This window comes from Rhinatrema bivittatum, chromosome 3 (genome assembly GCF_901001135.1).
Source record: "Rhinatrema bivittatum chromosome 3, aRhiBiv1.1, whole genome shotgun sequence".
In the NCBI taxonomy this organism is placed as follows: Eukaryota; Metazoa; Chordata; class Amphibia; order Gymnophiona; family Rhinatrematidae; genus Rhinatrema; species Rhinatrema bivittatum.
This window is the reverse complement of record NC_042617.1, coordinates 300779465-300794707: the sequence shown is the minus strand read 5'-3', so window position 1 is coordinate 300794707 and position 15243 is coordinate 300779465. Positions and strand designations below refer to the sequence as shown.

The 15243-nt window shown below is 41.9% G+C and overlaps 1 protein-coding gene across 2 annotated transcripts in view; it reads right to left on the bottom strand.

Annotated features, from left to right (window-relative positions):
• EIF4B (eukaryotic translation initiation factor 4B) overlaps window positions 1-13615 on the bottom strand; it is a 214357-nt gene extending 200742 nt beyond the window's left edge. For both annotated transcript variants that reach the window (XM_029595046.1, XM_029595048.1), the window contains exon 1: window positions 13588-13615. In XM_029595046.1, coding sequence (XP_029450906.1) covers window positions 13588-13600 — 13 coding nt within the window. In that variant the 5' untranslated portion in view covers window positions 13601-13615. The remainder of the gene's footprint in view (window positions 1-13587) is intronic.
• Window positions 13616-15243: the final 1628 nt, after the last annotated feature.

Here is a 15243-nt window from a genome sequence, read left to right as displayed (position 1 = left end):
TTGTCAGATGGGGCAGAAAGCACCCTCAACAGAAGGCTACTTTTTAGAAATACACACTGAGGGCCCATGTCCTTTTTTGATTTAAAAAAAAGAGGCAAGGAGTTGCCGCAGGTCTGCTCGCTGCCACAGACACAGGGGGCAGTCATAGCCTTTCTAGGATGTGCAGTATCATCTGACACACTTTCCAACTGCCTCTACCTTTTATGCAGCCTTGCATAACAGTGCTGTAGCGGTGCACAGGCTGTGGGTCATGTAGTGATGACAGCTTTCCTGCACCTACTGTAAAGTGTTTTACCTAATACTGCAGCTATAACCCACAGCCCTTTCCTGGTATATTTGGCAGCACCGCGCCCCCCCCCCCCCCCCCCCCAAGGCTCACTTACCACTATAAACAAGACAAAGCCACTTCCCCTTGTAGCACCTATGGAACTCCTTCTGCTTGCTCTTTGCCATCGGGAAGAGAGAGAGAACAGGCACAGAAGGAAGGAGTGAGAGTGGGGGAGGGGGGGAAAGATGGAGGTGAGATGCCTAGACCCTACTACACCCCAGACCCTGGGCTCTCATTCTGGGGTCTACTTAGTGTTTGGGTACTTGTAGCCTGGTTTGGCGACTGTTGGAAACAGGATGCTAGGCTTGAAGGATCCTTGGTCTGATCCAGTATGGCAATTTATGTTCTGCTAAAAAATGCAATGAGAGCACCTACCAGATAGGGGAGAGTCTACCAAACCTGTTAGGATAATGGGAGTCGATAGAGGAAGGTCAACAAGAGTATTAGAGCGGCAAAGGAACCTCTCCCTCAGAGAACAGGCTAGCCTAGGGAAGGCACAGACATAAGTTGTTGCCCCTAGCTAAGGAGTTACACCAGGCCACACCTGCACCAGGGCACTGGGAGCAAGTAGTAATACATCTAAACTGTCAACAGCTGCTGGAGACAGAAACTACTGACAACTGCCTCAAGCCTCACCTCCCTTATGGCTGATATGACGTCACAAGAGAAAAAAGAAAGGTATGCCCACTGTCTCTGGCTGCTGTGCAGGACGTAAAGATACTAAAGAAAATATTTCTTTACAGAATGGGTGACAGAATGGGTGGTGGAGACATAAGTAGTACCTGAATTCAATAAAGCATGGGACAAACACAGGGGAGCTCTGAAGGTGTGGTAGGAACTGTAGAGCTGAGTCATCATGTTTCTATAATAAAACTTCATAGTAAATCTGCCTGCAAACATAAAACTGTCAAATTACACAAGATTCAAGTGAACTAGCTTACAGTAACTTCAGTCTTTATGGTACTCATTGCGATTATGCCAAACAAAATTCAGCATGTAGTCTTAGTCAAGAAAACAGGTCATGCTTTCACCCTCTTATTCTCCCTGTGTCTCCTCCTGCTTATAGAAATCAATGCATCACCATTTTATTCTCAAAGAATTATAACACCTTATAGTTCTTCAGGATCCTCAAATGATTTGGGCTTATTCAGCATGACTCATCTTTGGTTTTATAGTTTTTTAATTTGCTTTTACATTGCCAGAAATTTACTTTTTCGCTATGTAAATTTAGATCTAAGAAAATCAAAATGTTCTCTCCCTCCCAGAGTACTGGTGGCCCATACCTTGATTTTTTTTTTTTTTTTCAGGATTCCCAATATACATTTTGTTACCCAATGTGAGACTCAATATATGAATCACTGATCTCAGGTACATTTCTACTAATGGTTTTATAAGAACACACTATGTACTCTTTCAGTCTCAAAATACTTCATAAACTGAATTTTGTCTATAGCAAAAATCCTCCACAAATTTCACCAAACCACATTCATTCCCTTTGGAATCCCCCAAAATTCTCAGATTGTTTTTCCAACTGGTATTGGCCATGAAGTTCTTTTTCAGTCCAGCAATGATTTTGACTTTATCCTGAAACAATACTACAAAATCTAACAAGTTAGTTCCTTCCTCTAATTTATCCACTCAAAAATAAGGAGGCAGCTTCTCTTACACTGTAAAAGAAGCCACATCCATTTTAATTTTTTTTTAATTGTACCAAGGTCTGTCATTAGTCCCTTCAGAGATTGCAGCTTCTTCATGATCATAGTAAGGGAGGTTTCAGTTTCTTTGCCAAAAGCCATTTTCTGTGGCACTGATGGGTCCTGTTTAAACCTCATATAATAAGATGCATGCACAGTTTTTATTCAGATTTGTGCATACATTTTTATATGCACAACTTTACTTCTCATCTATAGTAACATGGTATGGCACAAAAGCTGCTTCTTTGCTCCCTAATTTACCTCTGGCCATAAGAGTGCTCTCTTAGGATAAGTACTGGAAAGAGTAAGCAATTTTACTATCCGGGATTACTGGTTTTTTAATTTTTCCTTATAGTAGTTCTTCCATACCTCCATCTAGTAACGAGTTCTGTACTGCCTCTCTCACCTTGACCCAAACTAATAAGACAAGAATAAGAAGTATGCATATTTTCTTTACTCAAACTAAAGAGACAGTTGGCTCGCAATATAAGCTAAACAAATGTAGGTCCTTCGGTCTCCTGTGCAAACCCTACATCATTTTAAGCACGCAAAAAATAATGTACATGCAAGTGAAACTGTGTGCACAAATTAGCGCTCCTCCATGCAATTCCATTTTAATTACTCCCCAATGTAAAGAGGTGTGTAGGCTTTTTTTTTTTTTTTTAAACACTGGAAGTTTCACTCCTAGTCAGAGTTCTTTTAAAGTTTCTGGGAGTAGTTTTGGATCTTGGGGCTGAACTTGGAGTTAGTGATGCAAGGATTTTATACATATGATTTTTGTGCACATTTTCTGTGCAGAAAACAGTTCATCCACATAAACCATGTTTTTGTGCACTTATTTTAGCATTAACATATCAATATCCTAGCGGGAAGAAGAGAAATGAGGAGCTATGATATAGACTTTCAAATACCTGAAAGGTGGTGGTAATGCACAGAAATCAAACATCTTTCCATGGAAAAGATGCCATAGAACCTAGGGGTCATTATATGAAACTACAAGGGCACAGACTCAGGAGTAACATCCTGAAGTGTTTCTTCACTGTGGTTTATAAGTGCATGGAATGCCCTCTTGGAAGAGGTGGTGATGACAAACGATAATGGAGTTTAAAAGGACACGAGATAAACAGGGGGATCTCTAGTGGCCAGAAGATGGACATGAAGAAACGGGGAAACAACTTTAGCTGCAACATTTCTGCATGAGGGTAACCTGCACAGGCAGCTACAACCCTAAAACATTTTGCTTAGTGAAGCGGATGGACCATTTGGGTCATCTGTCATCACTTACCATGTTACTATAGATGAGAAGTAAAGTTGTGCACATAAAAATGTATGCACAAATCTGAATAAAAACTATGCACCGAGAAGTACACCTTATTATATGAGGGCCCTTGTACTTCACCTTTTATGCAGTTCATGGGAAAAGACATTTTTAAAAAGCTTCTCCTTCTCTACCACTGTCAGCATTATGAAGTTAAGTAAATTATAGCACCTTTGTGATGACCTCCACCAGCACCTCTCACAGGCAATTCATGTAAGAATTAACACAGCTCAAACAACTGGAAAGACAACTTTGGGAAGAGAAAAATGAGACATGTGGCCAAAAAAAAAACAAAAACATGCATTCCCCCCCCCAATGTAAATACATACGAAAATATACTGGAACAGGAAAGAATTTGTATTTAGAAATAAATCCAATAAACACCAAAACAGCAGCAGAGCCCAGAAAACAAAAATAAAAAGTCAGGAAAACTGATATTAAGCAATTCAGATAATAAAGCAGTGAGGCTATCTTACTGGATAAACATATCAGAGAGGTAAAATGCCAAGGAAGACAAAGTATATTTGCAGTGGAATATCAAACAAAACCTGTTATTCTGCTCATGATCTTCTGAACCCTTACTTAAGTTTCCCCTTCAAACTATAATCAGGATGTTAAGAGGATAGGCAGAGGGAAATCACAAAAATTAACTCTTTGAAGCAACTTGTTACAAACTGCTCAGCACATTTCATTTAAAAAAAACAAATGAACATTTAAAACAAAATATCAGAGAAGGCAATGTAGGCAACACACAACTTTAAGAATCACAACTGAACAGACTGGAAGGATCAATTTGGTCTTTCTACCATCATTTACTATGCTAAACAAAAAAGAGACAGAACATGTTTTGGATCCCCCATGTGGCTATTTACCAGGAATCTTGGGGAGGGGAGGAAGAGGACCATTTTTGGAGCCAAGGATCAAATTTTAGTGATCTAATAAGATGGGGTGAAAAAGAAAAAAACATTTGCCATAGTTGTACCCAATTGTTAAAAATGGGATCATGAATCACAACTGTGAAAAAAAAAAACACCAAAAAAAAAAAAAACAAAACACAGGGGAAATCCAGTGGGAGCACTGAGAGGAGAGGATCATCTTGCTGGTGGCTGAAAGGAATCAGTAAGTTTCTGCTTGGGACATTTTTTTAAAGTATTGTTGAGAAGTAAACCATTGGGGAATATTATGTATTTGTGCTTTAAATAATCAATAAGGCAGATAAACAGAAGTTAAGAAAGGTGGAAGGAAGGCAAAACGATTACCGGCATGGTTAAAAGGGGAGGTGAAAGAATCTATTTTAGCCAAAAGATCTTCATTCAAAAATTGGAAGAAGAATCCAACAGAAGAAAATAGGTTAAAGCATAAGCATTGGCAAGTTAAAATGTAAGACATTGATAAGACAGGCTAAGAGAGAATTTAAAAAGAAGTTGGCCGAAGAGGCAAAAACTCACATTAAAAACTTTTTTAAATATACCCGAAGCAGAAAGCCTGCAAGGGAGTCAGTCGACCTTTAGATGACCGAGGGTTTAAAGGGGCACTTAGAGAACATAAGGCCACGTGGGAAGATTAAACAATTTCTTTGCTTCAGAGTTTAATGAAGAGGATGTTGGGGAAATACCCGTACCAGAGAAGGTTTTGTTGGGTAATGATTTAGATGAACTGAAACAAATCACAATGAACTTAGAAGATGTGGTAGGCCTGATTGACAAACTGAAGAGTAGTAAATCACCTGGCCCGGATAGTATACACACCAGGGTTCTGAAGGAACTCAAAAATGAAATTTCAGATCTATTAGTTAAAATCTGTAACCCATCATTAAAATCATCCATTTTACCTGAAGACTGGAGGGTGGCTAATGTAACCCCAATATTTAAAAAGGACTCCAGGGGCGATCCGGGAAACTACAGGCCAGTTAGCCTGACTTCAGTGCAAAGTGTTCTAAAGATCAAAATCACAGAACATATAGAAAGACATGGTTTAATGGAACAAAGTCAGCATGGCTTTACCCAAGGCAAGTCTTGCCTCACAAACTGCTTCACTTTTTTTGAAGGGGTTAATAAACATGTAGATAAAGGTGAACTGGTAGATGTAATGTATTTGGATTTTCAGAAGGCATTTGACAAAGTTCTCATGAGAGGCTTCTAAGAAAAGAAAAAAAAGTCATGGGATAGATAGCGATGTCCTTTCGTGGATTACAAACTGGTTAAAAGACAGGAAAGAGTAGGATTAAATGGTAAATTCTCTCAATGGAAGGGGGTGGGCAGTGGAGTGCCTCAGGGATCTGTACTGGTACCCGTGCTTTTCAATATATTTATAAATGATCTGGAAAGGAATGAGACGAGTGAGGTAATCAAATTTGCAGATGATACAAAATTATTCATAGTAGTTAAATCCAAGCAGATTGTGATAAATTGCAGGAGGACCTTGTGAGTCTGGAAAATTGGGCATCCAAAGGGCAGATGAAATTTAATTAGGAGAAGTGCAAGGAGATGATTATAGGGAAAAATAACCCATGATGTTAAGTTCCATATTAGGAACTACCACCCAAGAAAGAGATCTAGGCGTCAGTGGATAATACATTGAAATCGTCGGCTCAGTGTGCTGCGGCAGTCAAAAAAGCAAACAGAATGTTAGGAATTATTAGGAAGGGAATGGTGAATAAAACGGAAAGTGTCATAATGATAGTGACACCACACCTTGAATACTGTGTACAAATCTGGTCGCCACATCTCAACAAAAGATATAGTTGCAATGGAGAAGCTACAAAGAAGGGTGACCAAAATGATAAAGGGGATGGAACAGCTACCCTATGAGGGAAGACTAAAGAGGTTAGGTCTGTTCAGCTTGTAGAAGAGAAGGCTAAGGGGGGATATAATTGAGGTGTTTAAAATAATGAGAGGTCTAGAATGGGTAGATGTAATCGGTTATTTACTCTTTTGGATAATAGAAGGACTAAGGGGCACTCCATGAAGTTACAATGTAGCACAATTAAAACTAAATCGGAGAAAATTCTTTCACTCAACACACAATTAAACTCAAATTTGTTGCCGGGGATGTGGTTAGTGTAGTTAATATAGCTGTGTTTAAAAAAGGTTTGGATAAGTTATTGGAGAAGAAGTCCATTACCTGCTATGAATCAAGCTGACTTAGAAAATAGCCACTGCTATTACTAGCATCAGTAGCATAGGATATACTTAGTTTATTGGTACTTGCCAGATACTTGTAGCCTGGATTGGCCACTGTTGGAAACAATTGTGGCTTGATGGACCCTTAGCCTGACCCAGTATGGCAATTTATGTTCTTATACCTAAATGATACTCACAAGGCTAGCTCCATAGCTCAGGACACAGTGACCTGTGGTATGAATGTGTCCTTTGATTTGGGCAGATAAGGCACAGACACACAGTGCACCACCTCGGTGCACTCAAGCTCAGGGAAGACTACTGCAACAGTCCCTGCTCCTTGCACCAGTAAGTATATCAAGTTGCCTGGGCATGCTATTTGGAGGAGTTGGGGAATGTAGCAGCAGCAACCGCAGAGAGGAGAAAAGCAGAAGGTTAAAAATAAACAAACATACTACACCCACCTATTTGGATTATTATTATAACCCAAAATGCTCTAGAAGATTGCATTCTAGTCTCAGTATTTTTTATCTGAACAATATGAATCTTTCTTCACATCAAAATGTGATCAGAGCTAAATAATGCTTCTCTCAAATAAGACAGAAAAGAAACGTATTACCTGACTCTCCAAGCTGTGTGTGACACAGTAACATCAAACTCTATAACTATTAAATTATACACAGATTCCTTGAATATATAAAAGTTTTCTTCATCTCAATGTAAAACTATACTGTAACTGCACAAAATCTTTTAAACTACCTCAGTAATTAATCATTTTATAGTATATACTGCAATACTGTAAAAATCTAAGCCCAAAATTAACCAAAAGGCTGTATCATATCAAATTGCCATTTGAAAAAGATTTCTTAAATTTTCAACAGTACCAACAATTATACATGTGCTAATGAGAATTTATCAAATCTTTTTCCCTACAATTCCAATCTTAAAAGCAAGTTACAAATTGAATATACAGAGGAAAACCAAAAGAAAGGACTAAAATGAAGTGAAAGACTTAGGACCCGATTTACTAAAGCTTTGTTTTCTTTATTCTGTATCTACAAGAAACAGTATGAAGAGCATTCTAATGCAACTACATCCCAAGCTGGCAACATAACAATCCAAACATTTTTACTCATCTCTACTGTTAGAACTCCAGAGCTCGTCTGGTGGATCAGTGGTAATGCAGTGCAGTGCACTGCTACGAGGAAGACTTGTGTTTGATTCCTAGGTATTCACAGCACCTAGGTGAAAGACAAAACAACTATACCTAATAACCACACAGCCTTGGAGTACACATATTTGGTTCCAGAGGAAGCCATGGCTTTGTCACTGCAATGCTTAGAGCTAAGGAGAGTTAAAATAAAGGAAATAACAGAGGTAGTTGCAAATAAGAATGTAAGTCTTGCCATACTGGGTCAGACCAAGGGCCCATCAAACCCAGGATCTTGTTTCCAACAGTAACCAATCTGGGTCACAAGTACCTGGCAGGATCCCAAGGGGTAGATAGATTTCAAGCTGCTTAGACCAAGAATAAGGAGTGGATATCTGCAAATCCACCTTAACAATGGTTTATTGACTTTTCCTCCAGGAATTTATCCAAATCTTTCTTTTTTAAACGCAACTACACAAATAGCTTTCTCCACATCTTCTGGCATTGAATTCCAGAGTTTAATTATGTGCCAAGTAAAAAAAATATTTTCTTATTAGTTTTAAAGTATTACCCAGTAACGTCATTGTGTGTCCCCTAGTCTTTATACTTTCTGAAAGAACAAACAACTGATTAACATTTGTTCCAATTCACTCATTTTATAAACCTCTATCATAGGTTTTTCCTCAGCTATCTCTTCTCTAAGCTAAAAAGAGTCCTAACCTCTTTAGCCTTTCTTTTTAGGGGAACTGTTCCATGTTCATGGTGTCACTGCCAAAACTGACTAGCTCCAACTGAGCTGAAAGTTCAACTGCTAGGTCAAAAATGATTTTTTTTTTTTTTTTAAAAGGATCTGGGGAGAGGAAGATGCTTAAATGCACAGAACATGCTGTCCCCTCCACCACCCACATGGACCAATTCCTGCAATTTTTTTCATTTATTTAAAATAAAATTTCTTCACCACACTATCTACAAATCTAGATGGTTTACAAATGAAAGCATTCACAATAAAAATATATATTAAGAATTGCTGTTTCTTTCTTTCATGCAACGATGTGTCCAGATAAGTTGGGGTCACATTGGCGACTGAGGCCATTTTAGTATTTAAATTCACATAACTCCAGAGGATGACTAAGGCAAATTAGCAGAGATGTAGTCCCCCTCCAACATTTCCTTCCACTTTCTCCCTCCTGCTGACCCCCTTCTCTCAACCTCTACTCTCTCTCCAGTCAATCTTCTATCAACCCCCATCCCCTCTAGAGGACCTCCTCTCAAGTTCCTTCCTTCTAGTGGACTCCTTTCACCTAACATCTGCAGCTCCAGTTGATCCCCTCTTACAACCGCCCCCCCCCCCCCCCCCCCCGCTCCTCCTCTTACCTCTTCCAGCTTTTTTCTATTCTCCAGATCTATCACCTCCAAGCCCTTCTTATAACCCCCAATTGATCCTCTGTCATCCACTCCCTCCCTTACTCTCGTACTCATCCCTTCTCTCACCTCCCTGCCAATCTTCTCTCATTCATCATCTCCATCTGATCCAACCCTCAAACTCCTCCTGCATCTGATCCTGCTCTTCAAACAGCTCCTCCTCCAAATAGCTCCCTTTTCTAGGGTCAGCAGCAACATTTTCTTTTGAGAGCCAGGCCAAAAGTGGATGGCAACTGGTGAGAAGCAAGGGCAGGCTGATGATAGTGGCAACATTTTTCTTTTGGGTTGGTTCAATGATGGGTGACAATACAGCAGCAATCTTCATCAGGCCATACATACTTAGGCCTCATACCTGGTCTCCTAACCCAAAGGTGATTTGCAAGTGGCAACAGCATTAGTAATAAAAGTCAGCAAGGGGCCTGTTATCCAATCAAGCTCACAGGACCTGGAGCAGCCCCAATTCCTCCTTACCCAGGGCTTCCTGTTACCACAGAAACTCGTGCAACACCAGGGCCTGTAAGCAAGTGCTGATTCACAGGTCCCATGCTGACTTCCATTATAATTCTTCTGCTGGCATCTGTAAAATGCTGTTGCTTCAGGCATGAAACCCCAGCTGAAGGTCCTGTGACCCTGATTGGAGGTCACAATCCACAGACTGGGAAGACCTGTAGCAGAGCTACTCAACATATTGCTCTGCTATATAGGTAAGAATCTCCATGCAACAGAAAGCTAACATTTCAAAATTATAATGACCAAAGTTTGGTATTATTACATAGAAACATAGAAACATAGAAATGATGGCAGAAGAAGACCAAATGGCCCATCCAGTCTGCCCAGCAAGCTTCACACATTTTTTCTTTCATACTTATCTGTTTCTCTTAGCTCTTGGTTTTCCCTTCCACCCCCACCTTTAATGTAGAGAGCAGTGATGGAGCTGCATCCAAGTGAAATATCTAGCTTGATTAGTTAGGGGTAGTAGCCACCGCAATAAGCAAGCTACACCTGATACTAAGAAAAACTATGCAAGCAAATTATTTGGACAGGCCTAGCCTTAGGAGGGAGAGAGAGTGCCCTTGAGCAGGGAAGGTATGCCCAGAATCTTTTCAGCATTCACTGTACATATGACAGCATGGCCATAGATCAGATAAATTATGAAGCAGCACTTAATTTAAGCTCAGCCTGAAAGGAACCCATCTGTAGTACAATATGCATGAAGGTGTTCAGCTGCAAATCTACAGCGTGGAAACATTTGTCTGCTCCTTCAGGCACAACAAGCATGAATATCAACCCATCATGTATGCCAACCATCCTGAATAGGTATTTCTTATTTAGAACAGAGAGGAACACTCAAAAAATAGCCATGAAGCCATCACTTTCATGGCATCTTCTCACTAGAATACCATGTATATTAACACTATGAGGCCGATGCAATTAAGACGCACTGAAAATGTTCGGCGCCCGCTTTCCTAATGCACCCCCCAGGCACCCCTCCTGGGGGTGTCATTCAATATTTAAATTAAGGGTCACATTGTCAAGGAGGCGCTAGGGTCATTTGCGCGCCCCTAGCACCTCAACAGTGGGAGTCTGCGACTGGACGGCTGTCTGCAGGTTTAGAAAACGGACGCCAAATTTATCGGCGTCCATTTTCCTAATCAGCACACAGCCCAGGGTTCGGGAAACAGATGCTTGTTAACTGAGCATCCATTTCCCGAACCTGACTGTGGGCACTTTGAAAAGGGTTTGGTTTTTTTTTTTGGGGGGGGGGGGGGGGGGTGTTTAAGTTTTTGCTCCTCCTACTTAATATCGCAGCGATATTTAGGAGGATGTACAAAAACGCAGTATTTTCTGCTTTTCTGTACAACTTTTGGGAGTGCTCAGTAAAATGCCTGCATTTTAGATGCACTTTTTTTTGCATTGCAGGTGATTCCCTAATAGCCTCATCAACATGCATTTGCATGTGATGAGCGCTATTAGTTTTGCCATGCTTTGGACGCACGTTGTGGAGCGCCGAAACAATCTGTGCCTGTATTGTATCGGCCCCTATATGTGCACTATAATATAGCCTAGGCATAAATAAGAAAACAGAGTATGTTCCAAAACACAAAAGAATGCTAGTTTTAGTAGACTGCAGTACCTTTTAAAAAGAAAATAAAAATACCAAAAGACCTTGCAGCATATGAGCCTCCCAGCCCACACAAGACCCTTCTTCAGATATGGAAGGTATAAACAAATAAAACAAGCATCAGGTGATAACAGTTATCTGTGTCCTTAGGCATATCCAGTAGCTGTCAGCAATCCTCAACTTTTCTAACACTGAAGTGAACAAAGATGCCAACGTGGCCCATATTAAAAGAAACAAAATACCTAGTATGATGCTGTATTACAAGCCAACTGCATACAATCAGAAATATTTTAACATTCGCTAACGGGCTGATACAGTAAAAATCGCTGGAGAGCACCCGCTCTCCCGGCACCCGCACAGGCCACTCTCCTGTGCGTGCGATTCAGTAGCTTAATTTATTTAAATTAGGGCCCTCGTAAAAAGATGCACTAGGGCCAGGAGCGGCGGCTGTCAGCGAGTTTGACAGCAGACACTCAATTTTGCCAGCGTCGGTTCTCAAACCCGCTGACAGCCACAGGTTCGGAAACCGGACGCCGGCAAAATTGAGTGTCCGCGTGGGCCCATTTAAAATTTTTTTTTATTATTTTTAACTTTTTTTTTTTTTAACTTTTGGGACCTCTGACTTAATATTGCCATGATATTAAGTCAGAGGGTGCACAGAAAAGCAGTTTTTACTGCTTTTCTGTGCACTTCCCCGGCGCCAGCAGAAATTAACACCTACCTTTGGGTAGGCACTAATTTCTTAAAGTAAAATGTGCGGCTTGGCTGCACATTTTACTTACTGTATCGTGCGGGAATGACTAATAGGACCATCAACATGCATTTGCATGTTGCGGGCGCTATTAGTCTCTTACTGAATAAGGGGTAAAGCTAGCACATCAAAAACGCGCGTCCAAATGCCAGTTAACAGTATGCTCCACTGTTAAAAAGAAACGGAGCACACTGTACTGAATCGGCCTGTAAGAGCATGATTTGGTTTGTGCAGCAAGATCAGCATTAAAAGCATATTTTTTTTCTCATGGAACAGCATTCTTTTCTAGCTTTCTAAAGCCCATACAAGATTTGGCAAATAACGCAAGAAACAAGTAAGACAAATTGCAGGGTCATACCCTTGAGTGCAGAAACGAAGGGAATCCTATACTATGGGGGAAGGGGACAAGGCATTAGATAAAGATGCCCATCACGTAGGAAATAGAAAAGGCGACAGGGGGAAGCATTCAAGTATCTCAAAAAAATATAAATAGAACACAAGTTGCAAATATTTTCCTGTGGAAAGGTAATTATAAAACGAGTTATAAGGCTCCAAGAGTTAAACTCTGTCGTAACAAATAGTTATTCGCAAAAAAATATGGATATACTCAAAGGAGGTAGGAGGCAAAAATCATTGCTACTTGTGGAGGAGCCAAGGGAAAACCAGAGATTAATAGGGGTCCATGCCATACACCAGGAAGTAAACTAGGCAAACTAGGTAGGCCCTACATTCTTATCTGGCATCACTATGCCTTTATAATTAATCTTGCAAGGAGAAGCTCTTAACAGCGCGAATACACTCAAAATTGAGATGCTCCTTGCAAAGCGCAAATCAACAGACAAAGTCAGCATCGAAAGCCTTCACTCCAGTTTTAACCCTAACGCAGCTATGACAACTGAAATCTGCAGAGCCTCAGTTTGGAGTTGCCGATCCGCGAGTTCTCCAGGATTTCATGTAGCTCACACCACCACAACATGCACTTCGCCAGCCTGATCCCACTAGGGAAAGGTAAGAGAGTCCAAGATTCCCCACGCCGCGTGTCAATTAGCACACGTGGGCACCGTCTTCTTTCACAAACAGGCCCCTCCCCGTCTGAGCATGCGCACTGCGCGCGCTCCTGCTATAAAAAGGGGGGGGGGGTCGGGAAACACGCCGGTAGGAACCGGGGGGGGGGGGAAGAGAGTTCTTGAAGTTAGGCAAACCGGACCGATACAACTGTCAATCATTTCTCGCCGCTCCCTTTCCCGCGTTCAAGACCGAAGCGTTTCCCAGTCCGTCCATACGCACGCGCACCCCACCCCCCCTCCCTCCCCAACACCTCCGGCTTCCACTCGCGCGGCCTCGCCCCCCCCCCGCCCGCCGTTTCAAGGCTCCCCTCTCGTTTCTACCGCCAAGTCTTTCGCTCTGCACAGGCCCAGACCATTTCCAGGAATCCCCCTCTCCCGCCCTATACCTCTGGAGCGTCGGAAGCTGCACCCTCCTCCGGCCTCTACTACAGCCCGCGGCTCTCTCCGCACAGCTTTTGCGGCCTGACCTGCGAGGCTGCCACCCGTCCTTTCCTCCCTCCGCCGGGGCAGCGTCCATTGGCGCTCACCCGTTGGGCAGACGGTGGCGGAGGAGCTGAGGACGGCCGACAAACTACGAGCCCTGGACGCGGCCACCACTGCGCTCTCGGCCACTCACCCGAAGCCGCCATGTTTGGAGAGTAAGAGAACGCGCCAGAGCCCCGGATGGGGTGGTCACGTGATTATAGCGCGCGGCCGCAAGGCGGCTGTGATGGGCGGAGCCGGGCGCTGCATTTGGTTCCTTGTTTCCCGGAGAGCTGCTTGTTTTCTGAGAAGCTGCGGGCGGGTGGGCAGAGTGGAAGCCAAAAGCCCCGTTATCTACGATCCCATCCGAGCTGAATGAGCAAGTGTTGGTGATCATCACCTTTCTAATAGAATACTTTTCGTCCTAACTAGTCTTCAGAGTGTATTACCCAACAACGAGATATGCAGACACCTCTCGGTTGGAAAGACTGACAGTGTGCCTGACTAATAGTTTTTAAACTGGGGAAGGAACATGTATGTTTGTATTAGTTATATTTTATGATATAATAAAATGGTAAGCATAATGCAATATGGTCTAATATTACATTGTTTCTGAAATAAATGATACAAGCAGACAGATGCACATTTTCTAATGTTGCTACTCCGAAGAGAAAAAAAATCCATGCCATTTCCTGCTTCAGTGCCCTGAGTGCGAAAACTGGAATTAGCATTGGGGTACGGTGAGATAAAGAAACTAGGCCAAGGTCATATATAGAGCCAGTCATATATCTGAACTTGCTTCCATGGAGAGCCCCTAAATTACTCCCCAAAAATACACAATTATATAGGACCAACAGCCTAATCAATAAAAGGGAATAAGTATCAGATTTAAAAGAGCTCTCAAAACCGTAATTCACAGGCTCTTGCCTGCAATGGGCTTCAACCAGTATCATACTCGTTTGAGTATCATTCGTTTCCCAATTTCTTGAAAACTATGCTCAACTTTATTTTAAACATATACCTTTACCCAAACAGCTTAAAACTATCTTTAATTATGATTTATTTAGCAAAAAGCTTAAACCTACAAATATTCCCAAAGGGGTAGATTTTAAAAGGTGCACACACATGTCCATATGTGCATGCTTCCCAGCGCACACAGGTGGACGCACCAATTTTATAAAATGCGTGCGCATGTTATAAAATCCGTGGGCCATGCGTATGTGCGGGCGGAACATTTGGGGGGGGCTAATTTTGTAAATGTACGAGCGGCAATGAAATCGGGCCTCCCCCTATTCCCTCCCAGTCTGCTCCAATTAAGGAGAGGAGAGTGAGCTTCCCTACTCCCCTACCTAAACCTCCTCCCTCTTCCCTTCTCCTCCCCAGCCCTTTAACCCGTCCTAAATACTTGCCATTTTTTTGTTGCACTACTTACTTTGTTGCGCTACTTACTGCTCCCCTGGAGCAGAAGTAGTTTGCACACATTGGTCAACTGCTAATGGCTGCTGTTCCGGCCTCTATCCCACTCCTCCTCAGCCAAACCACGCACTCGGCCAGCCCCCTTTTCAGGGCCCGGCAATTATGCGCATATTGTCACTTACACATGTGGCCGAGCTCTTTTGAAAGTGACAATATTTGCGTGCACAGCCGATTTAAAATTTGGCCGTAATTGTTTAAAATACAATTTTATGTAAAGTACTCAAAAAAAATGTTTTATGGTATCTTTAGCTCCTTTTATCTATTCCGCTCTTAACACAGCAATAAAACTGTAGTGCTCAAATAAACATCCCAACTGGCAATATTTCGGTAGCCA